The following is a 27,904-nucleotide window of genomic DNA, read 5'->3' as shown; positions in this document are numbered from 1 at the left end:
GGAATTTGAAGAAACTCACCTTAGCAAAAGCATCCACTGGAGACATTTCGGCAGCAAGGGCTGCAGAGAAATATATGGCCTGGAGACAAAACTGCTATGAATATAGTGAACAAGTTGGGCACCTATTTGCCATACGGACGAGACAGCAAACTCTTGGGGGGAGATTTTTGAGATTACGAACTACAAGAGCGAATTAATCTCTGGACCCAGGAATATACAAGAGGAACTCTATGGAGAAGAGGGACACCTAAACATGAAGCATATAAAGGAGTACCTAAACTCGTTCCGGAACAAGCAGTTTTCACAGTAAGATGTAGACTTCTTTGATGCTCCATTCACAGGGGAAGAAAAACAAAGCCCGCTAAAAGAACTCCCCTCTGGTAAAGCTGTGGGTCCTGATCAAATTCGGCTAGAGATCTACAAAGTTTTTTTCTCTGCTCTGGGGGCCGATTTAATCCATATAATATGTTGAGTGCAGAAAGGAAAGTTTCCTCCAGATTTATGGACCTCAGCTAATATTATTATTTTTCTAAAGAAGGGGAAACCCGTCAACGAGACTGGATCCTATAGGCCCATAAGCCTTATGTACATTGATACAAAGGTCTTCTCTAAGATACTGGCCAATTGGCTGAGTAGTATTATAGGGAAGGTGATATCCCCCTGGCATCCCTGGTTCATTCCAGGCACAGGAACAGCTGATTATGTTTGCAGAGTGATTACTCTCTTTGATGGAACATCTGCTACAGGAGACCCTATGGCACTTATCCTAGTTGACGCCAAGAAGGCGTTTGATAGGGTCTCCTTGGGGTATCTATGGGCCTCTCTCGAGAGGGTGGGGATCGGAAAGGAGTTTATTGAGGCCATTCATGCACTCTATAGAGCCCCTTGTGTCCGACTCAGATTAATGGTAGGTCAAACGGATCCTATTCATATCACTCGGGGGACTAGACAGGGGGGCCCTGTTCTCCCCTCTTATTTGTGTTCTACATACGCCCCTAATCCAGAAAATTGAGGCTAACACGAAAATTCAACCCATCCGGCATCAGAAAGTAGACACCAAAATCCTGGGGTATGCGGATGATCTCGTGCTAATGACACCTAACTCCTATGAAGCTGAGAGGGAGATCAAGATTGATGAATAACCTTTTGTGGTGGTGTCAGGCTACTTGCTCAATTGGGATAAAACACAAATTGTTATACACAGTAAGGCCTGCCTGTCAGATCAATGTGTGACGAGATCAGCAGTGTACTTAGGTTTCATTATGACCTCCGAACTGGGTTAAATTGTAGAAGAAAATCTGGTCCGGCAATCCAAAAGGGGAAGATGGATTTAGATAGGCTGAATAATCTGCATCTTTCAACTGTAGGACGGTGCAATATCATCAAAATATCATCAAAATGAAATTTCTACCAAAGATTTTGTACTTTGTATTTTGTATAATGATACGCTTAGAATTTGAAAGTTATTTGTTTTTGGGCATGGAAAAGATGGTTAATACATTTATTTGGGCACACTAAAAGACCAGAATGGCGCTAGGAACTGCATAACATAAGATTGAGTAGAATCACGTACATTTAAGTATGAGGGCTGACAAGGAGCCACAAGGAACAATAAAGTTTGTCACAACAGGGGAAGGTACAAGTTTAAACCACTTCCAGGGAGGGGCGGAACTGACGTGCAGTTCGGGTTCACGCTCTAGTCCCTTTCGGAACCTCAAGATGCAAATACAACCGGGGAAACTCACTGAGAACTTCCGGGTCAGCAGAAAACACGCACGGAGTGGCGGAGATATGAGGCATACTTGCTCAGGTAAGAGCGCCAACCTAAAGGGGACTCCTATATTGGAGGGGCAGCTTTGTAACCAGAGATGGGGAGCTAATGCAGCATTTTAATACCTACAGAGTCCAATATCAGAACATCCACCTGGGGCCGATATTAAGAAGCAAACCAAGCAACTAGAAACTCTGGAACACTTTACGAATTTCACGCTGGCTTACTACTAGGTAAGATTCGACGGCCAAAAGCACTCAGAGTGAATTATAACCTGAGACTATCTCACACTAGGGAAACGTTATCTTGCCTAATACATGAATAATGATTATTTATCTATGGATACTGCAGTGTGGGGATTAATCACAACAAGAAAGACAGAAAATCATCTAAAGTACAGCCTGGACAAAAGTAGAACTGGCGGGGAGGTGAGTGATCACTCACCGACTCTTGCATTGACAGTCACGTTTACCAGTAATAAGGCTATGTACAATCCAGGAACTAACATTAATGTGAGTTCCTCCTTGCACCCTGTTTTTCAGAACGTGACAGATATCTTCCACTTGCTTGGCAGGTAGGATGGTGGACCTAAACGTAGGCTCACACTCTTATCTAGATATTCTCCACCATTATAAACATGAATGTCACACCATGGTCTGTACAAATTGAAGATGGGGACATTTGGTATTGTCTTCCCCTTTTACATCAACTTAATTAAAATATTTGGCCTTCCCATATCTAGGTGTCACTTGGGTTACAAGGACCGATCTTGAATAGTAATGCAAAATGTTATAGATTTCAACCGCTTGCTGGGATGATGAGCACAATGCGACAATTTAGTTTTAATTCACCGTTTGGGCTGTATTTTGTGGGCCACACATCTGCTCACAATAAACCTTTGCACAGAAACAGTCACATTGCTATGTGGCTTGTATTGTAACGGTCACCAAATTATCCTCAGGATCAGGTTGAAGCTTAAAGGGGTCCACGTCTCGACAGCCCCAAGTCCGGATAGAATAAATCCTCTCAGATTAGTGGGATGGTTGAGCGAGGGAAGGAAAAGGTAGGAACAGCGAAGAACAAACAAAGAGAGAAAACAGTTTTAATGCAAGGTCAATGTTTTACTTTGCTACTCTGTAACTTAAAACCATATAAAAGGGAATCTCACACTACCTGTAAAGAAAACAAGGATGGCCTTATACTGGGCAAGATGTGAGGGTGAAGCGAGGGTGCCAGCACGTTCCTATCCTAAATAAAGAACAGGTTCAGTTAACAACCTATAACAATGTGGCCGTATAATCACACCCTCTATTTTGACCTTGGAAATGATAATCCTATTGAGAAGCTCATACCTTAGTAAGGAATGTACTTGTCGCCACCAGACTATGACAGTTCAGTCCTGGACACCCCCAACTGATCTCCCCTATAAATGAAAAGGGTAACACAGATGTCTATGTTAACAGCATACAAGAAATAATCAATGCGTTTCTTGATTGTCATACAGCAACTTCAAAAAGTTATTTTAGCAGCTCTCCTTTATCAACCCTCGATGAAGAGAAGTCAGGCTCCAGCTTAAAGAAGCCTCCATCGTACACCAATTTATGAAGAACAGAGTTAAGCTTCCATCAACCTAAACAATTTGGTCCAGCTATGTAGGAAAAATCGAAAATAAGAAAGCGCTCTCGCTTTTGCCTCAAAGCGAAACAGTCAATAGCTGCTGGACAACTTGGCTTGCATGAACATCAACAGCATAGCTCCTGGACAACTTGGCTCACAGGAACAGCAACAGCATTTCCTCCCGAATGAGACCGTAGAAAATAGCGCATCTCTCTAATGGGAGGAACAGAGGAAACGTGCTCCGGAAGCCTCCGTAGCACACTTAGTAAAAGGAACAAAGCTGGTGCGAGAATGCACCCTTACCCGACCGTACGTCCAGGTACTCTAGGATCCAGAGGATAATCAGTGTCTTCGTGAAGGCGCCATCTCCTGATAAACATTTCCGCCGATGGCACATCTGACAGCATGCAACATCAGCGCGTACGTTGACAGCGCAGGCGGATGACGGGAAATGTAGTTTCTTGTCCCGTTGTAGCTCCGCGTCCGCTGTCAGTGCGCTCACGCTATGTGTGCCCTGACAGTACATCCTCCCTTCCGAGAGCACTGACAGGAGCAGGGACTATCCGGGAACCTCTTATGAAAAGCCACCACCATACGGGGAGCATGTACAGAGGAGGCCGGTTCCCAGGAGTCCTCATTGGAACCATATCCTTTCCAGGACACCAAGTACCATAGTTTGTTCCGGGTGATTTTAGAGTTCACAATACCCTTGACCTCAAACTCCTGATGTTGATCCACCCATAATGGGACAGGCTGCTTTTTGACAGGGCAAAAGAAAGGCTTCAGGAGAGAGACATGAAACACCGGTTGTATACGGAAGTGTGCCGGCAAACGCAGCTTCACTGCCCCTGGCCCCACCCGTTTGAGGACTCTATAGGGACCTATGTACTTGGGATTTCGGAAACTGTGTCTCTTGAATCGTATGTTACTCATAGAGAGCCATATCAAGTCCCCCTTCTTGTATTCCAGAGCGGGCCCCCGATGCTTATCTGCCTGCCTTTTGTACAATTCTTATGTGTGCTGGAGATGTTGTGTGGTTTCAAGCAATGTTTGTCTGATGTGTACTGACCTCTGTTGTACTTTGTGGAGTTTAAGTGTGTGACTGGGCACCACAAAAGGAATAAAACAAGGGTGGAAACCAAAAGAACTCAGGACCTTTACACTAGATCTTCTCTCAGCAATGGGCAAGGAGGCGGACTGAAGCCATAGCACTGAGGCGGCTCCATTGAGATTTCCCCCTGAGATATCAGTAATGACCCGTTAAACTTGACCCAGTTAGACCCCGATTGCAGAATAATACAGCACGGAGAAGGAAAAGCGGCTACCTACTGATGTTTTTTGTGGCTCACGGTTCGCGGTTCTCGGCTGGCGGCTGATGCGGACCGGCAGAGACCGACAGGAGACGGAGACGGAGATCCTCAGCTTTTACTTGTCCGGACCGCTTGCGTGCTTGTTTGGCGTTCACCACCGCTCGGCTCGGCTTTGCTGTGCTCAGCTGGGCGGACTGCAGCGAGGGCGTTTTCCAGGCAGTTCCCAGGCGAGTTGAAGAGGAGCAAGAGGAGCGAGGAGCGGAGCGGCTGAGAACGGCTGGGAGCGACGGAGAGCAGCACGGCTCGGGTTCCCATGTGGTCCCCGTGGAGGCTTGGGCATTACTGTTCAATAAAGTTTTTGTCGGCTTTTTACACAGAGCTGCTCCTGCTCCTGCTACTGCAGTGAAAAAGTAATTTTTACTACTTGGCAACGAGAAATGCAATAACTATTTCAGGTCTACCTAATACAAGGAGCTTCATTTTGCATCATTTGCGCTTGTATTCTGCGACGAATTTAGCGGTATAGGCTTGTGCTGATCTACTGCCAACGCACAGGTTTAAAACAAGCGTGAAAGACTATTCTTATGGCTCTCATGGCTCCCAAAAATATGAGGCTTAATGAGGCTTTGCTGAAAGGCACCCCCTTGAAGGATGGGTCAGAAGAGCAGAGAAGAGGGGCGGACGATGGGAAAATACAGCCTCTCAGACCTATCTCACCTGCAGTGGTTGCCCGAACATCCCGCTTCAGTCAACCTGAGGACCAAGCCGGTAAGCCACAGCTTAATTCCCCCCCTAATCTCCCCTCTAATAATCAATATGCAAAGGAGAAAGTAACTTTGTCGAAATTAAAAGTTAAAATCAAAGAAGATGACCTTTCTGCTGATAAGGCCGCTCAGAAAAGCAAGAAGAACACTAATTCTACTAATAAAACTACTTTGCCAGGGGGTCTAAATAATGACGAGACAACGAGAGGGGAGATAGATTTTACTTTACCCGCGGAGAACAATCTAAATAAGGGGGTAGACGTGGGAGCAGAGTTGCGACACTTGCCGAATACTATAACTGAGCAGGAGGATCCGAACAGAGTGGTTGAGTCAGAGGTACAGACACAAACTCAAGCCCATGTCCAGGTTCTGATGCCGCTATCAAATTCAACTCTGGCAGAGATATGCTCCGATATTGTTATAATGAACACTGAGACTAACTTTGAGGCTAATTTGTCACAGGAAAATAACTCTAATGATGAGTATGAGGAATATGTGGAAGGAGTTGAGGAAGGGGAAGATTCTGAGACTGCCCGAGTTCAAACAAGAAGGGAGAAATCCTCTGCTGTCAAAAGAAGGGGAAAAGGAAAAGTTAGAGCTAAGAAGGGGAAGGGCAAAGACACAGTAACACTGCTTACAACTCTAATATCAACCGCTACAGGAGCTACAGGAGGGAACATATTAAAAGATCAAAGCCCCTTACTTAAGTGGATGCAGGTTAAAGGGGGCTCACAAAAGCTTTCTATTGCTTCACCAAGAAACCACTCCCTAGAGGCTGATAAACTACATGACTATACCTCTAAGACCTCACCTAGCAAAGGGGGTGTTCCAAGTTCAGATCTAACTCTTGGCCCAATATCCAACTCTGCTTCTGCTATTGTGGGCTCACCGGATCGTACTCCTGTTAGGCTCCACGTTGGATTAGACAGATGTGCCACACCTAACCAGAGAGACATTCTCGTTTTACCCACATCTACTACCCCTTGTAAAGTGGCAATGGCTCTACCGGATATATCACCGACATTGGTTACACCCGCTACATCTCTCATTTTCTCTCCTACCCCAACTGAAACAACTTCTTCCTCTCTGGACCTAATCATGAAAACACTAATGGTACATCACGAAGAGTCTCAGCAGCACTTCCGCCAATTAAAGGAAGACAACTGCAAGATACATAACTGTTTACAGGAAGTCACCAGTAAGTTAAGCGGAGTCACTAAAGATATTGAAGAGCTACAGAAAAGGGTAGTTGATGTTGAAGAAACACTGGCCACTACTACGGCCTCAACAGAAGAACATAAAGAAGATATAGAGATCTTGAAGAACAAAGTCGAGGACCTTGAGAACCGACAGCGACGCCAGAATTTGAGAATTTTCGGAATCCCCGAAGGGTCAGAAGGCTCTGACGCAAGGACCTATCTGGTCCGATTATTCCAAAAAGGCTTTTCCGGACCTTGGGGATTGGGACTGGGATTGCCAGCTTCAACGGGTACATAGACTACCGATCATTTCTAAAAATAGAGTTAGTAAATACCCTCGACCTATTCTCGCTTATTTTGGCAACTACCTGCTAAGGCAGGCAATCTCTATTAAAGCCAGACCGAATACACCTGTGACCTGTGATAATGTAACTTTTTTTGCCAAATCAGACCTCAGTAAGGCCACCATGGACAAAAGATGGGGACTGCGGAAACTAATAGATTCTTTCAAGTCCAGGGGGGCCATAGTATATCTTCAAGAACCTGCCCGCCTCAAAGTTATAAATGCAGGGCATACCTATATTCTTAACAATGTTACCGAAGCAGAGCAACTTTTGGCGAAAATGGACTTTAAAACTTAGGTAGTTAACCCTACAGAAATTTAGAATTGGTATCTTATGAATAACTCCCTTTTTTTCCTTCCAGGTTAATTATAAAAGTTTATTATTTGCGTTGGGTGGGTTCGGGATATTATATATGAGTTTAATACAAAGGGGGAGATCTCCGGGAGACCTCTCTGGCTAACTGCCCTTACAGCGGCAGTAGAAGATAGAGGGAGGCTTTTGGGTAGGTACTTGGGGTGGGACCTTTAGAGCAAGGGGAGTAGCTCAAAGGGGAAAGGATGGGGTGGGAAGGGTAAGGGGAAATGAGGGAGAAACTGACAGCACAAGCATATGTACAGACTTATATAATGATTTAATGAATAAACGTAATGAGAACTGCTTACAGAGTTTAAAATTGATTAAATGTATCAAATACACTGCCTAGCATGGAACGTTTCCGGGCTTAACAATAGAATTAAAAGACAATTCGTTTTTGAAGAGCTGAAAATGTATAACCCTCATTTTGTATTTTTAAATGAGACCCATATTCGTTTTCAGGACCGTAAAATGATGGCACAAGGGGGATTCGAACTAATCACTTGCACTGCCTTGAATGTACCAATAAGAGGGGTCGCTATTCTTAAGAGGAAAACTTTTAAGGTTGAGGTACTTAGAACTGTTGTAGACAAAGCCGGTAGATGGGTATTAGCTCAAATTAGTTTAATGGATTCAAAATGCGTACTATGTGCCTTGTACGGATCAAACATCGATGATGCGTGTGTTTTTGACCGTCTTAACATTGAACTTTTGGATTGGGAAGGTGACATAATAATGATGGGTGACTTCAATTGTGTTATGAACTGTGCCAAGGATACGACAAAGATGAATCCTTCATAACGCATGCGCAAAACTAGGGCAGCTATTTTAGAGCTATCGCGCATTCATAACTTAAAAGATGTCTGGAGGAATCTATACCCGAAACTTGCAGGATATACATTTTACTCTGTTCCCCACCAAATGTGCTCCCGCATTGACATGGCATGGACGACAGATCGTGTCTTGTATGGCTGTAAAATGGAGATCTGTCCAAAAATAACCTCGGACCACAATCCCATTATATTACGGTTTCATATACTATCTACTAATCTGGCTACTAGGTTATTTTCTTTCCCAAGATATTTGGTAACAGACACTTTATTTGTTTCTCAATTGAAGAAACATATTAAAGAATTTTTTTAATTTAATGTAGAATCAGCTCACTCCACTTATGTATGGGATGCATGCAAAACTAGCATTAGAGGGTTTGCACAGCAATACATTATAAGACAAAATAAAGAACGAAAAAATGAAATTTTGGAAATGACTTCTAGAATACGGTCACTAGAAGAATATTTGGCCGAGGCTATGAGACAAGAAAACTTAGGGGGACGTATTTCAAAAAACAAACCTTTACTGGAACATAAATTGAACACCCTTCGATCTAAAACTAAATCATTTTTAAGAGAGAAAGTTAGTTTGAAATGACATAAATATAAACAGTCGCAATATGAAAGCGGTGACCGAGTTGGTAAGATTCTAGCTTATAAAGTTGCTGAAGATAAGGCCAATTCTTTGATTAAAAACATTAAAGGGGCAGATGGGGTTAGCTATTACGAACCGGAACAGATACTACATCAATTTGTAAAATATTATGGTAACCTTTATACACCCGAATCTACCCCTACCGAAGAAAACATACAAAATTATTTAATCAAGAATTGGACTTTAGATAGGGAACTAGATTTAATGGCACCTCTTGAAAGACATTTTTCAGTTTCCGAACTACAATTGGCTATCTCTTCTCTTCCATCGGGGAAATCCGCCGGTGATGATACACCTCCAATTGAAATTTATAAATGTTGTAGTGAGGAATTGTTACCTACACTTTGCTCAGTGATAAATCAAATTGGAGATACAGGCAAAGCCCCCAACTCCTGGAAAACTGCCAAAATTATCTTTTTTTTAAAAAAGGATAAATTACCTACAGAGTGTGGGTCTTATAGGCCCATCTCCTTGATAAACGCCGATGCCAATGTTTACTCAAAGTTACTAGCCATGAGATTGGCCCCGCTAATGCCTAAATTAGTAAGTCAACACCAACATGGTTTTATAACCGGCAGAGACACAACAGCACATGATAACACTGCTATTACTACATTTGACGTTGCCACCATTAATTCCACTCCACTCAGTATGGTGTTATTAGATGCAGAAAAAGCATTCGACCGAGTGGGGTGGGATTATCTCTGGGCTATACTAAGGAGGATGGGCTTTGGGAAACAGTTTTTAACCAGGATTCAAGCACTTTACGATTCCCCCAATGCAAAAATAGGATATGCCAATTTAATTTCTAACACTTTTCCGATTTTAAGAGGTACACGCCAAGGGTGTCCCTTATCACCCCTTTTGTTTGCTCTTTCAATGGAGCCTATCATTAATGCGATACTAACTCAAGATTGTATTAAACCATTTATTTATGGCAATAACTCTCTTAAGATTACTGCTTACGCAGATGATCTGTCAATTTATTCAACTGATGTAGCGGAAGCTATGGCTGCTATTGTTAAGGAAGCTGACGAATTTGGTTTGGTTTCAGGATACAAACTAAATTTGAATAAAACACAAATCATTGTTAACTACAAATTGCCAACCCCAGTATCGGGGGTATGTCATACAGCAAACTATTTAGGTATTAAAATAACATCTAATTTAAAAGAAATAATGACTCTAAACTATGATACATTATTGAAAGATACAACTAGGCTTCTTAAAAAATGGTATAAGGTTCCATTAAATCTCCTAGGCCGTATTAACGTTATAAAAATGAATATCCTGCCTAATTTTTTTTATTTATTTAGGTCCATCCCTCTCTTTATTAACAACTTATTCTTTAAAAAACTGGATGGTATTCTAGGCAGCTATATCTGGGGCTACAAGAAAAACCGAAGAGCTCTTTCTTTTCTTAAATTAGCAGCTAGCAAGGGTGGCCTTGAATTCCCTGATTTCAAACTTTAGTTCTACGCTTCTTTTTTGGGTCGGATACGCAGCCTTTTTTCTTCGAACTATCCTTATTTTTTTCACCAATTCATGCTTGGGGACAACTCTACAATTTCTAGCTAGAAGCAATGACCCGAATTATTTCAAACAAGTCAAGTTCAAGACCGCTAAAGACGCGGTTCATATATGGAATACCATTCTGGCAATCAATAAAACTACGTTTTTCCATCCTAAGCTTAACATGTGGAACAACCCGGGCCTACCTGAGATTTTTAGCGACCCAACAGTTAGAACATGGGCTAATCACGGTATAAATCACCTCCGTGACTTATACGGCGCATCAGGTTTTCTAACATTTGATTCCCTAAGAATACTCTATAAACTTCCCGAAAATGCTTTATTTAAGTATATACAGATACGTGATTATTTCGTGAATAAAATGAAATTAAAGGAAATTTTCGATTCAGAATTATGGACCTGCATTTACGGAGAAACAACTAAAGATATAATTAGCTTGGGGTATAAATGTTTATGTCAACATAAACCTGATGACTGTATTAAACTTGCACAAAAATGGACTACCAATTTGGGTACGCTTATCTCCCCGCATAACATATCTACTTTTTTTCATAACAGTAACTCTCTAACCCACTCTTCTAGCTTAAAACTTCAATCGTATAAAACAGTATGTCAGCTATACTATACGCCACTTCATTTTTACAAATGGTCTGGGAATAACGCATTTTCTGAACGCACAAAATGCCCAAAATGTGACTTACTAGCTGCTGATTTAGTACACATACTTTTTTCATGCCCGGTGTTGCAGAAATTTTGGGATGACGTAGAAAATGTGTTGAAACTGAAAAAATTGATCTTCGATAAACTAACTACTGAGATGATTTTTTTGGGAATACAATCAAATATCACCGCCCACAAAGACTTAATGTTTATTTTAATTTCCTGTGCTAGATTGATAATTGCTAGGGCTTGGATCTCAGATAAACCACCATTGGTAAGTGAATGGTGGCTTTTGATAAATGAGATACATGATATGGAATTTTCCTCTGCAAAATTTCGTGGAAAACGATCACTGAAGAAAGTGAACAAAACATGGGATATTTTGTTTCCTTATAATGAATGAACATTTTGGTGTTGTTTTTTTCAATTGTTTGGTAATAAACTGATTATGCTGCTTAGTAAATCTGATGGGTGATAATTGCTGACCAAGGTCTTTTCTCGGCTAGGAAAACAATCAGCTTGACTAATAATATCGGGGTACCCCTATTCAGTTGAATGACTTTTTTTGGTTTTGAAGCTAGCTATTAGCACACTCGATAATTTTTTTAAATGAAAATGATGTAATTTTTTTTTCTCGTGACCTATGGTATATTCCTTGTTTACTGCTACTAGATTAAGCTTTTAAGGAATTCTGTGTACTATAATCTCTTTTTGAAAATGTTATACTTCTGTAATGAATGATTGCATGTGCTGTCAATAAAAAACAATAAAAAAAAAAAAAAAGGAAACCATAAGAACTGTTAAAGGTGAGTGGTGTGTAGAGCTGTGGAAAGCGTTGTTATAAGCGACCTCATCTATCCACAACCAGTCCACACACGCTCCTGTATTAGTGTCTACATAGACTCGTAGGAATTGTTTAAGTGTCTGGTTCAACGGTTCCGTCCGACTATCAGTTTTTTGGATGAAAACTAGTGGACAGAGCGGAAGAAATGTTCAACCTAGAACACCAAACCTTCCAAAACTGCGCTGCAAATTGTGCGCCCCTCTCTGACACTATAGTATGTGGAAGTCCATGTAACCTGACCACAAGAACTAGTAGAAGGGTAGCTCACTGCCCTGCAGTAGGGAGCTGTTTTTGAAGCAATAATGTGTCCCATTTTAGTCAAGTAGTCCACCATCACCAAGATGACTGTATGCCCTTGGTCCCAAGGTAGCCCAACTATAAAGTCAATCAACCATTGTTCCCATGGGTTTTGCGGAGTGGGCAAGGGTTGTAGCAGGCCTTGAGATTTGCGTTTATCTGTCTTCATTTGTGCATAGACCTCCCAACCCTTAACCCAAAGTATGATATCTCTGCGGAGAGAGGGCCACCAGAATTGTCGTAGTGTATTCTCAATAGTATTTAGACCACCACAATGTCCTGCACAGGGCAGGATATGGCACCAGCGAAAGGCTTGTTGTCTCCCTTCCTTAGTGGGTAATATGACTTGCTTTCCTTTCATGGGAATGCCTTGTTGTATTTTCCATTCGGGATGATGTCTGAGCCAGTCTCTCCAAGTGGCGGTTTGCACTCCTCTCTTTACCTTCTGTAGGAAGTCGTTTGTCTGAGTTACACAGATTACTTTATCAGGTGCTATGATTGCTCTTTCGGGGTTCGTAGTACAGTTCGTTTGAGTGGTTTGTCTGGTCAGGGCATCAGCTTTCTTGTTTTCTCTACCGGGTCTAAATGTGATGACAAAGTTGTATTCAGCAAAAAACATCATCCACCATAGCAGAGGGGTAAGCTGCCGGGCAGATTTCATGAATTGCAGATTGCGGTGATCTGTGTACACTGTTACCTTGTTTTTCGCTCCTTTTATCCAGTGCCTTCATTCCTAACGTCCTATAACTCCTTTTCGGCGATAGTGTCATTCATCTCCGCACTGTTCAGCTTACGAGACATGAAGCCGACAGGATGTAACTGCCCGGTAGATGGATGTCTTTGTGATAGGACGGCTCCTACGGCTACATCGGAGGCGTCAGCTTCCACAACGAATGGCAGTTCTGGATCAGAGTGGGACAAGATAGGAGCGGAGGAAAAGGCCACCTCAAGAGCTTCAAAGGCGGTTTGAGCTTCTTCAGTCCATTGGAAGGTAACGTTCTTCCTTAGCAAACGTGTAGCCGGGCCACCAAGGTAAAAAATTATAAATAAAACGCCTATAAAAATTGGCAAAGCCCAAAAAGGGGAAACATCCTTTACAACGTAACTGGTACAACGCGGTACCGTTACGACGCAGCTTTAACAACGAAAGTTGTTACAACGACTTTCGCTGGAGGGCGCTCTAGGATAGGGGATAGTTTAATTTACTATCCAACACCTTCCCTACTATCCACGGGGACTATTAAACTATTCACTATCAGCGCCCCCCCCAACGCAAGTCGTTGTAACGACTTGCGTTGGTAAAACTGCGTCGTAAAGGGACGCGTTGTAACGGTACGCGTTGCACCGTCATACATCCCCCAAAAAGCATTGTATGTCGCGTATATTTTTTGGACTGGGCCACTCAGTGATGGAGGTCACTTTCCTCTCACTCATGATTTGGCCCGCAGGGGTGAGCATGACCCCCAAGAATTCTACAGTGGTAAGATGGAATTTGCATTTACTGATTTTACAAAAAAGGTGGTTCCATTGGAAGGCCTGCAATACAATACTGACGTGTTCCTTATGTTCTTCAGTGTATGCACAAAATTTATCCCTAATAAAGAACAGGTTCAGTTAACAACCTATAACAATGTGGCCGTATAATCACACCCTTGATTTTGACCTTGGTAAAGATAATCCTACTGAGAGGCTCATACCTTAGTAAGGAATGTACTTGTCCCCACCAGACTATGACACTTCAGTCCTGGACACCCCCAACTGATCTCCCCTATAAATGAAAAGAGTAACACAGATGTCTATGTTAACAGCATACAAGAAATAAGCAATGCGTTTCTTTATTGTCGTACAGCAACTTCAAAAATGTATTTTAGCAGCTCTCCTCCATCAACCCTCAATGAAGAGAAGTCAGGCTCCAGCTTAAAGAAGCCTCCAGCGTACACCAATTCATGAAGAACAGAATTAAGCTTCCGCCAACCTAAACAATTTGGTCCAGCTATGTAGGAATAAACGAAAATAAGAAAGTGCTCTCTCTTTTGCCTAAAAGCGAGAACATCAATAGCTCCTGGACAACGTGGCTCACATGAACAGCAACAGCATTTATCCCCACATGAGACCGTAGGAAATAGCGCGTCTCTCCAACGAGAGGAACAGAGGAAACGTGCTCCGGAAGCCTCCGCAGCACACTTAGTAAAAGGAACAAAGTCGGTGTGAGAACGCACCTTTACCCGACTGTACGTCCAGGTACTCCGGGATCCACAGGATAAACGGCGTCTTCGTGAATGCGCCATCTCCTGATAAACATTTCCTCCAATGGCACGCCTGACAGCATGCAGTGTCAGTGTGTGCGTTGATAGCGCAGGCGGATGACGGGAAATGTAGTTTCTCATCCCTTTGTAGCTCTGCGTCCGCTGTCAGTGCGCTCACGCTCTGTGTTTCCTGACATGTATAACCTGAAAGTTACTGGGTGTTCAATTTATAATGTGTATTCTTTTACGATTGGATCGGCTGATCATACATATACATTTCTCTTTTGTAGCCCTGACGAAGTCGATTGGGATATCACCCACGAAGAAACACGTGTTGGCCGGGTAATACTTTTAAATAAAGAACATAAGAACACCTAATGACCATAATCATTGAAAGGAACAATAACTGATATCAATGTGTTTGTAATATGCGAATATATTGCAGTGTAAATACCATATCATAAGTGTTGATGAATGCAGTTTGTGCATAGGATAGAGTTACATGTCAATAGTGGACCATGTCAACGTGAAGAGATCAGGCACGAGAAGGTCATAAAATGAATCTCAGATCAGGGGATAGGAAGGTCTAGGAGGCACACAAAGCAATGAGGTGGTGGTAATGAATCTATCGTCAAAAATATTGACAGACTAAATTATCACTGTTTTAAAAAAAGGACTTACCCTCCTCCGGTGGAGGAGGCTAAGGTGTGTAAAACAAAAAAATACTTGTTTAAGTTTATAAGGGTTTTGAAACTTAGAAAATTCTTTATGAATAACCCAAAAATAAACAAATGCAACAAAAACATACCTGTGTGTTTGGTATCAGATGTACAAAGTATACAAGATATTCATGACACTCAATTGTTATTATCAATCACTGATGGAGAAAAGTCACCGATCAATATGGAAAGTTTACTAAGCGATCTTGACATTGACACAGACCATAGCGTAGCCAGTGGGTTTACAACAAAATCAGGATGGGCCCCAATAGGGGGGGGAACTCTATTGACACTTGCTACAAAGTGGTGCCGGAGGACTTGGACCGTGCAGTCACTAAAGAACGCAAGAAAAGACACAAAGGGGTTGACAACCTGAAAGATGGGGAACGTGAGGCTATCAAACTACTCACATAAAATTGACCAAATTGTGATTAGAGAAGCCGACAAGGGAGGGAACATAGTGGTAATGTACAGGGATGTCTATGACCAAGATGTAATCTCCCAGTTGGAGGACACATTCTGCTATGAAAAACTAGACATGAATCCCACATGACCATAAACACTAAAGATTAAAAAACACTTTGGAAAGTGGCACTCAGAGGGGTTATTGGATGAAGCGGAATACCTCTATCTTAAGGTATTCTTACCCACTTACCCTTGCTTGTACACCCTACCCAAGGTGCATAAAGACCTTCCTTTTCCTCCTGGAAGACCTATATTTCAGGCATTGGAGGTCCCACCAAAAGATTATCTTAGTACATAGACTTATTTCTTCAGCCTATGGTACAAAACCTCCCATCACACATAAGAGACACCAAACACATCTTAAGCATCTTATCAGATCTGACATGGAATGAACACATGTTTCTTGTAACTCTGGATGTGGTGGCATTGTACACCAGCATCCAACCAGATCTAGGACATAGAGCAATCAAACACCAGTTAGAAAAGAGACCAGCACTGTTATGGAAGCACACTGAGATGTTAATAACAATGATGGACTTGATTCTCCAAAACAATGTATTTCTATTTAATAACATGTGGTATTGACAGAAACAGGGAGTAGTGATCGGTTTGAAGTTTTCTTCATCATTTGCGAACCTCTTCATGTGGCATTTGGAAGACACCTGGATTTGGGGTGTGAAGGGCAGTTAGTGGAGTGAACACATTGTTTATTTGGGAAGATATATTGATCACTGCCTTCTGTTATGGTCAGGCTCAAAGTATAAACTGAAGGAATGTTGTCAATATCTGAATTCCAATAACATGGGAATGGAGTTCACCTCCAAATAAAGCAGGACACAAATAGAATTTCTAGACATAGAGCTCTATGTTAGAGACAACACACTTCATAGTAGGCTTCACCAGAAACCAACTGCTTGTAATTCACTCTTATACGCAAATAGTACTACCCCCTGCACCAGATTCAAGCCATACCGTTTGGGGAATTCCCAAGGGCGAGAAGGAATTGTAGCGAGGAGAAAGAATTTATCTTGTGCTTAGGAGATATGAAAGGCAGATTCAGGATGGGAGGTTACAACAAACGGACAATCAGGAAAGCTGAACACAGAATCATGCCTATACCAAGGTGTGACACACTAAAGGACAGAAACAAAAACACCAACACAAAACAACTGGTCAGATTAATAACCAATTTTAATAGGTTGACCAAATCATTGGTGAAAAGTATGAGCAAACATTGGGGCATCCTTAAGACAAACAAGACATTAGATGAGTTCACCACCGGGCGACCACTAATAACGTACAGGAGGAACAAGACATTGGAAACCATTCTGAGCCCCAGCATCCCACATATCAGAAACAGAACAGAATGGCTCACCAGTCAATCTGTGGTTCTCCACAAATGTGGGTCCTGTGGGGTCTGTAGATGGGCTGAGGACCAGAAAAAAAGCTGCAAGGGACGTGATGGACGAACATACACAATACGATAGAACATCAACTGTACATCCAAATTTGTGGTGTATGTGATTGTGTACAAGTGCAACTGAATGTACGTAGGAAGCCCAATTAGGATACTTAAAGAAAGGATAATTGAAGATGCTAGGGCCTTGAAACAGGGGGATGAGAGATACCCAATGGCTGTACATGCCAGCACTTGTGACTCACAGGGTCCCTACAAACAGTTCTCCTTTTTTAGGATCAATTAGATCTTGCCTAACCAGAGAGGGGGCAATAGGGAATTAAGATTACGTCGCTCTGAGGCAACCTGGATCATGAGCCTTAAGTCATGAGATGCAGTATTTCCTGTGGGACTGATCATCTAAAGGGAGTCAGAGAGAGAGAGAGAGAGTCACATATAATAGGTCACTTACAGAAGCTAAGTATAATCTGAGAATGAGGTCACAAATACTAGTCATCTGATATGCTTACATGCATTGTTCACACTATGATGGTTATGTGTCAACGGGTCCCATGTGGGACATATGAAATATTTGACATCTTCCTTGCCCACAATTTTGTACATCAGGTAGAAAGTATTATCGTTGTTGTTGCCATTTACGTTATGTGATTATACAATTTCCATTTGGATTATGCACTGTCCACACTTTTCAACCTAAGAACGTTACACGCTGCATCTATACACTTTGATCACACAATAAGGTGCAGCGCTTGACTATCGCCAGTAAACGCTGTACTCAGATATTAAGACAATGAATACTGTTGTACACCTGTCCACGGTTTACACTGAAAGGCCTGTCACTCTGTTTTATTCACTATATTTTTTCCATCCTGTATTAAGGAGACATTCATGGTTATAAAATAAGGGAAACTCATTGTGGCTATATTAGGGACCATGTAAACACGGAACTGCGTAACATAAGATTGAGTAGAATCGCGTACATTTGAATACGAGGGCTGACGAGGAGCCTCAAGGAACAATAAGGTTTGTCACAACAGGGGAAGGTACAAGTTTAAACCATTTCTGGGGAGGGGCAGAACAGCCCTGCAGTTTGGGTTCACGCTCTAGTCCTTTTTGGAACCTCAAGACGCAAATTCGACCGGGGAAACTCACTCAGAGCTTTTATTAAACATCATAAGAAAAGTGGGACATGCTCCTGTGGTGACACTCTGTATATAATGCCAGGCTGTAATTATCAGGAAGAGAAAATGGTATATCTTAAATGAGCATAATTGTTCATCTTTTCATACTGTTATGGCATCCTACTTTAATGAAAGAAATGTTTTGTATCACATTATCGGGTACACACGTCCTCAAGCGTACCATGTCTTTTTTTAACCAATTCAGGCCCCGTTCTCTTCTTGTATTTTATCACTGAATAATATGGCCATTATTTTATACTCTGATATGGACTATTGTGATTATTGCATTTTGTACGTAACATCATGGCGTCTGCTTTATCATAGTCAGTTGGTCATGTGACTGCGAGTGTCGCTCAGTGGTAACACAAATGATTCCTCACTAAATAGGTAGTAAATTTCATTATATGCCCACCAACTGACTAAGTAGCTGAAACTGTGTACTGTTTGGTCGGCGACCATGAAGACAGAAAATAAACTTCACTATTTACCCAGCTGCCGACTAGTTACCAGAAATTATGTAGTATTTGGAAAGCGACCATGCAAGTTGCAAAGAAACATCACTATTTACTAGGCCACCAACTAGATAGCAGAGAACAAGTACTATTTGGGCGCAGCCGCATCTGGTCCATTTGAGGTGAGGGGCCATTGCCCCTCACGAACAGTGTCTGTCAAGCTGAGCAAAGGTCTGCCTGACAGACACTGTACATTTTCAGGTCTGGCAGCCAGGAACCTGACATGCGCTAAATGTGCAGGTTCCTGTCTACCTGAGCTGAACTATGCTGGGCTGAAAATGTTACAGCTCCTGTTGGCGTGACCTCCTCAGCTCAGCAAAGCACTTCGAGGTCCTTCCCCTCAATGACGAGGAGTAGCGTCACTCATTGCCTTACATCTGGGCGCTTCAGTTTTAAGCCCTGAAGTGCCCAGGGTTGACTGTCAATCAGTGACACTTTGTCACAGAGTGGGGTGGGGTCAGCCGTCTTACTGACCCCATCCCTATCTGTGACAACGTAGGGACTGCTGCCTTCCCTAGTTTGGGGAGGCAGCAGTACCAAGCCTCCTGAGACCTCCGATGCAGAGCTGCAGGTAAGTGTGTTTTTTTATATTTTATTAATGTTTGGCGCATGCGTGCATGTATGTTTGAATATTTTCTAATTGGTGTTGTGAATGGATGTAAGTGTGTGTGCGCTTGTGTGTGAATGCATGGCTGTGAGTGTTTATGTATATGCCCTTATTCTCCTACTTGCTATCATCCCATTCCTACTGATCCTGCTCCCTCCTTCCCCAGACCCCCTCCACAACGACTTTACTCAGGTATAGCCATATATTTATTTTTGACACAGCACTGCCTAGGACAGAAATGAGGATTCCTGAACAGACAGGAACACTGCTTAGCATGATACAAATCAAACTACAATCAACAAGCTTCATTTTACAGGTTACTAAAATGTCAGTGTAGCAGAAGGGGCCCAATCAGCATCTATGCCTGAACCTCACTTTGCTGGGTCAATACTGTGATCAAGTGTATTTATTCACAGGCAGCAGAGTGAACTTTTTCAGTGAATTATCCATATGCATTACTCACCTGGCTCCTGCTGTCACTTTCCTATTCCACAGAAGCCCCATTACTGAGTCCTGCTCAATTAGCTACTGCAAGTGTCTCGGTTACTGTGCTCCTCAAGCACTCATTGCCTACTTGTATGTGTCCTTCCTCTGGGGCCAGACACCTCCTATTTGTCTGCATCCCCTTTTTGCTGATACTTGCCGACTACAGTTGTGTTGCCAGGTTTGAAACACCAAGCAAGTACAACCCCCCCCCCCCCAAAAAAAAAAGAAGAAGCCTAAAGCAGCACATGTCCTTCCATAAGAAGCTTAAAAGAGCCCAGCACTTACAAACATCAAAAGGAAGATCATAAACATTACAAAAAGCAATGTATTTGTATGAATGAATAAAACATTTATGTAAAATGCTTTAAGACCATACTCATTGTTTTTTGCAGGCAGCCAAGTATGAAGTATATCTGTGTGTTATAGCCTGAAGCTCCTGAAATAGAAGTTTGATCTCTACATTTCATATCTGAATATTAAAGTAACATAAGTGTTTTTATTCAAAATTGATTGTATTGGTTTTTCATCTATAAACAGCTTAGCTTAATCAATGCACTTACCTTTGTAAAAACTATTGTGTTTTTGTATATGGACTTATATTCAAATATCTCACACATGTTGCATCCCCATTACAAGATGGCCACCAGTTTACTATTGCCTGTTGTCCCTATTCCCCCCCTCTCCCCTCCATTGGCTAAATAAAGAGCTCCTTCACAGTATGTATCCAACCACCTGTCAAATTATACATTATCTATACTTTTTGGCCTATAGAAGAATAAGCAGAAGAGATTTTCCTCACATACTTCCTTGCTGTGAAGCTGCTTTTAAGCGCACTGTGAGAGGTTTAGCAATGTATTTGCTTTAATGCAGGTACGATTAAGTAAGTATATTGCCCGTCCCATCTCAGTGCTTCAGTAATCAGCTGTGTTCTTTTTCCCCCCACATATGAAGCAGTGGATCAGGTCCAATTCTACTGTGTACAAGGAAGAACACATATGGCTGTAATTACCGCATTTTGCTTTCCACGCAGCAATTTCGCCTATCCCTAGTTCAAATCCCAGAAGACCCATTGACACCTTCATGTTTTTGAGGTCGATAAAGTGAATAACATTATTTAAAAATAAACACCTCTTATTCAGCGTTAAGTTGTTGCCATGGGTGAAATTATACTTTAAAAATAGACATCATGTTATGACCTATGTGAAGGCAGAATGTATGCCTCTGTAAAGAAAATAAGAACGTATCTCATGTCATACCATAATAACCATGTTTTGTTCTGCAGGGAGGCACCTGGAACAGACTGCGTCATACCTCCATTTTGTAGAAGTAACATGACACTGCCTGATTGTCGTGGCTACTCTCTGTCACATCAGATGTTCTATTTTATGATTGCCAAGGGGGTAGGTACATGCATGTTAAAGTCAACTACCTGCTCAAAATTATTTTTTACTTGTCAATAAAAGAGCGAGTCAGTGACAAAGAGAGCTTGAACAATTAATTATAAATAAGCTCGACATGTATAGAAGAATAATTAATTTTGATTGCTCCAAACACCTGGCAGTATCTATCAAGTGTTGTCTCGTGGGCAAAGATTGTGCCGTAGCAGAAGGCATGCAGAGCCCTCCCAAAAATCAGTTGCAATGCTTAATATCATTTTCCGTTGCTACTTCTACCGCTTTTTTTTCATTGCCAACTTACCACAGATTCCACATACCTGTAGATTCCTCTTTGTAGATCAATCTTTGCAGTTGCAGCTGTAGTTACGAGTGCTTCGGAACCGTATGTTCGATCTTTAAGAATCCTTAGTAGTCGGGAGGATCCCAAAACGATTTTTAACTGGCCATTTTTCTTTAGCCTGTCCGCAAGCAAGGCAGTATCATGCAAACAACTTCCTACACTATATTATTATCAAAATATGTTTCTGGAGGTGGATTTATGTGGCAAGAAATTGTGTGCATATTTATTGTGTTGCCTTTTGTTGAGGTAGTCAGATGTTATGTTATGTTTAGTGCTCTTGTGTTTTTAAGCTGCATTATTGCATAGAATTTTGTTGTTTTGTGCCCCATTTTTCAGTTGTGCCGTTATGATGATTTGTGTAATGGTGTTATATTGAGAGTAAATAAATACTGCTGCAGTTCCATCCAAAAGCTGCAGATGCCTTTGGTGTTCGAATTATAAACAACCATTAACCACTTTCGAAGGCAGTATAATAAATAGCACTGCTACAGCCAGTGACGTAATGAAAAAGGATTTGAGCCGCCTCCAGAACTTGACGAGGAACCCACGATTCTCCCATATTTCGCACATATGCTTCTCATTGAAGTTTATGGACACTAACGCAAAAGAAATACATTTGTGAAGTTAAAAGATTTTCTGCACCTTTATAGGTGTTGCGAACCTCGTTTTGCACTTAAATTTGTTTCTAGAAATTGATAACAAAAGTATAAAAAACAGAAACTTTTAACCCCTTATTTGCGGGGAACATGACATTCATGTTGGAGGACATAAAAGTCGAATTCCTGCTCTATGGGAAGGGAATCCTACTGATGCTTACATCAGTAGGATCCTTTTTGGAGCACCCATCTAGGGCTGCTGGAGAAGAGCTTCCCAGTGGCGTAACAAACGTTTAAGGCGCTCCACTGCAATGTAGACTTAGGGGCCCCCTCTCCGGATTCAATCCAGAGCGCTCAGGCCTGAGAACTGTACTGAGGGGCCCCCTGCAGCTCGGGTGCCGCCCCACACCGCGGGGGATGCGGGGACCTGTGTTATGCCCCTTGAGCTTCCCTTGTGACAAGAGCCTTTTTGTATCGATGAATGATGATCAGCGTGCATGGTGCACTGATGTCATCATTATAGACAGTGAAATTAAAATGAGCCGGTTAGGTCCGTATTTAATTTACTGGGCTTAAGTGCACTGCACAGCTCACCCCCCTAGGAACCGATAAGAACAGAAGAGGTATTACTGGAAAGGCAAAATTCTCTCCTATTAAAAGATTTCTCCCGCATGTGGATCCTGGCTTGGGGACTGCTGTAGGAGGGTGATCCTGGAGCAGTGTGTAGCATCCAGCTACAATAAATACAACAATTAATTATGGTATTCACAGGAGCTTTATTCTATGTATCTCACTCCTACCTTGTCCCTACTCTAACTGACCCTTTCCTGTGTTCACTCCTCCTCTTCCTCTCGCCCCCTTAGCTCCTCCCACTCCCAGCTACTAGCGTGCTAACTTTATAACATCTCCCCCCTTTGTAACAAAACAAACAGAACATACTGACTTCTTAGTCCATCTCCTCAATCAGTCTCTTGGGTGGACGTATGTCACGCTGAGGTCTTGGCGACCTGGCCCTCAGACTATCAGTATTCAATGTCTCAGGGATCGGAGCAATGTTCTCACAACCATTTGACTGTGATTCTTCAACTAGGGGATTATGTGTGTCACTCACCATGGTTCTTGAGGTATCAGTTGGCAATTTCTTGAAGTGCGAGATGTTTCTCGTAACTCGCCGCTGCTCGGACTCCGCAGTTACCATAGTCCCTTGCCTTCTGGTGACCACCAGTGGTTCATCCTTGAATGTACAGTCAGTCTTTTTCTGCATATCTTGCTTGACGATGACACTGTCCCCTTCATTTAATGATAATGACCGTGCTCTCCTCCGGTTGTCGGCATAGGCCTTCATTTTTCTTTTGTTGCGGTCATCAGTGGCTCTCATTTCCCGCGAGTCCTTCTCAGATGATGATACTTCCAGGGCTCCATCCCACGTGGGAATGCGATTCCTCATGGGACGTCCCAGCATGAGAGTCGCCGGGCATTTGCCAGTCGTAGCATGAGGAGTTGTACGATAAGCTCGAAGAACTTCATTGAGTGCTGTTTGTAAGTCTTTCCCTTCCACGGTAGCATGCTGGAAGGTCTTTTTGAGGGTGGCCATGAACCTCTCAATTGTCCCATTCGCCTGTGGCCAGAGAGGCGTGATCCTGCGGTGATGAAAGTCAAGGTGTTTCGCAAAAGCAGCAAAGTCATTTCCGTTGAAAGGAGGTCCGTTGTCTGATTTAACGATCTTGGGAACTCCCCACGCTGCAAAGACTTCATCGAGGACCTTGAGGGTACTGGCAGTGTTCGTAGATGACACAAAACAGGCAAAGGGATACCTGGAATACTCATCAATGATGGCCAGCACATATTTGCCCGATGACAGGGGTCCATAAAAGTCTATGGCGATTTCTTGCCACACACCACTGGGCAGGCTGGTCATATGTAAAGGAGCTGGAGGGTCACCCTTGCTGGTGAGTTGGCAGAGATGGCAATCTTTTAAGGTGACTTCCACTAGTTGATCAAGGAACGGAAACCACACTCGTTCCCTTAGTGCTCGTTTGGTCGACACTATTCCTCGATGTCCTTCATGTGCAAGAGCAACCACTCCCTGTCTCAGTTGTGTAGGGATTACAATCCTCTGATCACGCAACAATATGCCATCAGTCGTGACAGAAAGTTCACCACTCACATGCCGGAAGGCTTGTAGTTCACGTTGAGTCAAAGAATCAGCTTCATCGTCTTGAGGATCATGCCTCCATCTATTGTTGCGGATTTTGTGAAGGACTCTCTGCAAGATGACATCCTGTGCCGTCATCTCCCGAATAGTCTCCAGAGGGATAGCTGGGGGAAGAGCTTGATCCGTTACAAAATGAATGTACTCTTCCGCAATGGAAGTTCGGGAAGCTGATGACGGGAGAGGATGCCGGGACATGTAGTCCGCAGGATTTTCAGATTTCCCAGGTTTGTGAAGTATAGTGAAGGTATATTCTTGTAATCGTAGGCCCCACCTTTCGATCCTCGGTGGCATCTTGGATCTTGGATTTCCGTAGATGGTGATGAGGGCTTGATGATCTGTGATCAGGGTGAAATGCTTTCCGTAAATAAAGACATGAAAGTGTTCACAAGCCCATACCACGGCCAAGCTTTCCTTTTCAGGTTGGGAGTAGGCTCGTTCCGGCTCAGTCAGACTACGACTCGCGTAGGCAATGATGCGGCGTTGATCTGTGTCATTTTCATATTGTGCCAGGATCGCTCCCAGACCTACTGGACTTGCGTCTACAGTTATTTCGGTTTTTCGCTTTGGGTTGAAATATGACAAATGATTCGCTGATTCCACCGCCTTCTTTATTTCTTTGAATGCCTGCTCACATTGGGGAGTCCATTCAAACGGCTGACCCTGCTTGGTTAGCATGCGGAGGGGGTGGCTGATTGTAGCGTAGTCTTTAATGTAGCGAGCACAATAACTGGCCATTCCCAGGAACGACCTGAGGTCGCCAACATCCCGGGGACTCTTGGTGTTGTTCAATGTCATGATTTTGTCGGGATCAGGTTTCATGCCAGCACCAGAAAAGATGTGACCGAAAAACTTCAGCGTGTTCTGGTGAAACTCGCATTTCTCCTTGTTCAAAGTCAAATTGGCTGCCAATAGGGCATGGCAGACACGATTGAGCGCAATGTCGTGCTCTCTGACATCAGAACCATAGACAAGGATGTCATCGCTATAGTTGAGCGTGTTTGGAATATTTTGAATGACCTGTCGGATCATTTCCTGAAATATCTCGGCCGCCGAGGACACACCGAAACTCAGTCTTTTATATCTGAACAACCCCAGGTGAGTTGCAAAAGTAGTGATATATCTGGACCCTGCTTCCAATTCCAATTGATGGTAACCTTTATTTAAATCCAATTTGGAAAACACAGTGGCTCCGTTGAGTGCTGCGATCATATCGCTCAAGTGTGGCCCCGGGTGCCGCTCTCGTTCTATCGCAGTGTTGGGCAAGCGCATATCCACACAGAGTCTGACTTTGTTGGCCGTGCCCTTTTTGGGAACAATGACGACCGGTGAAACCCATGGGGTCGGGCCATCAGTGCGTTCAATGATGTCCGCAGTCAACAAATCTTGGAGCTCTTCCTCAACAGCGGCCTGTAGGTGAAATGGTACTCGCCTAGGGTGTTGGGCGACAGGCCTGACTTGTTCGTTGATGTGCAATCGCACTTGACAGTTTTTCAATTTGCCCAGGCCTTGAAACAACTTGGGAAACAGGCGAGTCACGTCTCGGATGTCGCTCACTCTGAAGAGAATTTCCACCAGGTGGAGTCGTTCAGCAGTTGGTAGGCTCAAAAGACAGTCTGCTTCAGGGCCCTTGATAACATGGATGACTGCTGAAATGGTTGTGTTGTCGTGTGTAAGTGTCGTCGAGAATTTCCCTAGGCAGGGAAGAGGCTTCTTAGCCATCCACGTGAAGACTCTTACAGGTGCGAATATCAGGGGAGGTCGTGGATTCATCCTTTCATATTCAGTCACTGGAATGTAATTCAAGGAGGCACCAGAGTCTAATACAAACTTTGATTCGTGATTTCCAACTTTGATGTCCAGCCGAGGGTATCTCTTAAGCTGGTCCGGGTCTGCTGCCAAATTCAGATATTCAATGGTGTAAACAGAGTCACGGGACGAAGGTCTGGATTCTCTGGAAGGTGACCTCCTTTCCCACCGAGACCGACGTGACTCTCTGCTCGAATGTGACGATACAGGGGACCGCTCCGTCTGATCTTGGACAGCTCGCGCATGGTGTCTTCGAGTGTCGGACCGCGACACTCTTGTAGCTCTGCTTCGTGTGTCATATCGTGTGGTACCTGAGGGGCCACTTCGCTTCTCTTTGTTGTAGTCCCCGCACATCGCTTCAAAGTGGTTAGTGCGACCACACTTTCGACATCTCTGGCCCATGGCCGGGCAGCTGTCCACATGAGGGTAATCATACCCGCATCGGTAGCACTTTCTCACTCTTTCTTGTCGTCTCTCCTTCCTCCATAGTTCTCGACGTTGATAGCCTGATTGCTCTTGACGGGAGGATGTGTGTGATCTCCCTTGTTTATCTCTGGAGCTTCTTCGACTGTCACTTCTGGCGTGCACGCGTCGCGCCTGTTCATGACTCCCTTTATGTTCCGTTTCCATGACGGCGGCGTACTTCTCCGCCTGATCATACGCTCGTGTCATCTCCTCTATTTCATCCAATCCATGCGGTTTCCTCAGTAGTCGTCTCCTTAGTTGATCCGAATGACATCCGTCTATTATCTGGGATTTGATGGCAGCGTCAGTAGAGAAAGAATCGAATTCACAGTACTTGGCTAGTCTCCGCAGACGCACCATGAAGGCACTCATGGGCTCATCCTTCCCTTGCCTGGCAGAGTGAAATGTGTGTCGTTCATAGTCCACATTTCTCTTGTGAAGAAACTTCTTGTTCAGGACCTCACACGCTTTAACATAAGTATCGACGTCAGCAGCGGGCAGGTCTTTGAGTATCTTGACTATTTCTCGCCCCGCCAGGTTGCGCAGAGCAATCAGTTTCTTTTTCTCATCAGTGATGTCTGAACCTTCAACATAATCTTCAAACTCTTCCAGCCACTCTTGCCATTTGGGGCCCATGCTCCCTTCCGTTGTTACCTTGATAGGAGCGGGTGCTCGCAACAGCGATCCACTGGGTGGAGGTTGAGCATCTTCTTCGGACATTCTGCAACGATCTCACTCGTCTTTGCCAATGCTTATTTGCTATGCCACCGCTTGTTTCTTTCAGTTGCCAATGCTTGTTTTATTTTGCCAATGCTTGTTTTCTTGTAGTCGCCAATGCTTGTTTATTTTGCCAATGCTTGTTTTCTTGTAGTCGCCAATGCTTGTTTGCTTTACCAATGCTTGTTTCTTTCAGTCGCCAATGCTTGTTTATTTTGCCAATGCTTGTTTCTCGTAGACGCCAATGCTTGTTTACTGTGCCAATGCTTATTTGCTCCAGCGCCTGACTTCAAAATGGCCGCCGTTGCCTTGTATAGGGTTGTCCTTACTATCTTCACTCCAGCGCCTGACTTCAAGATGGCCGCCGTCCTTGCAGGCACACACGAGGCTGGCTCTCCAGGCTCATTCACTCGGGGGCACTCAGCACTCACCGGCGGTCGGCTTTTGGGGCAGTCCACGCCAGGATTTACTTCTCCACCAACACCATGGACATCAGGTGAGATCGGGGTGGGCTCCCGACTTGCCTCCGCAGTTCCCGCGTTCTTCCGCCGATGGCC

At 43.4% G+C, this 27,904-nt stretch overlaps 1 protein-coding gene across 1 annotated transcript in view; it reads left to right on the top strand.

Annotated features, from left to right (window-relative positions):
- The window catches only part of LOC144785417 (UPF0764 protein C16orf89 homolog), a 714,167-nt gene that overhangs the window by 479,706 nt on the left and 206,557 nt on the right, over window positions 1–27,904 (top strand). The window contains exon 4 of the mRNA XM_078664336.1: window positions 21,094–21,211. Coding sequence (XP_078520462.1) covers window positions 21,094–21,211 — 118 coding nt within the window. The remainder of the gene's footprint in view (window positions 1–21,093; window positions 21,212–27,904) is intronic.

The sequence above is a fragment of the Lissotriton helveticus genome, chromosome 10 (assembly GCF_964261635.1).
Source record: "Lissotriton helveticus chromosome 10, aLisHel1.1, whole genome shotgun sequence".
Lineage (NCBI taxonomy): Eukaryota > Metazoa > Chordata > Amphibia > Caudata > Salamandridae > Lissotriton > Lissotriton helveticus.
The sequence above is the reverse complement of the archived record's forward strand: the minus strand, read 5'-3'. Positions and strand labels throughout refer to the sequence as shown.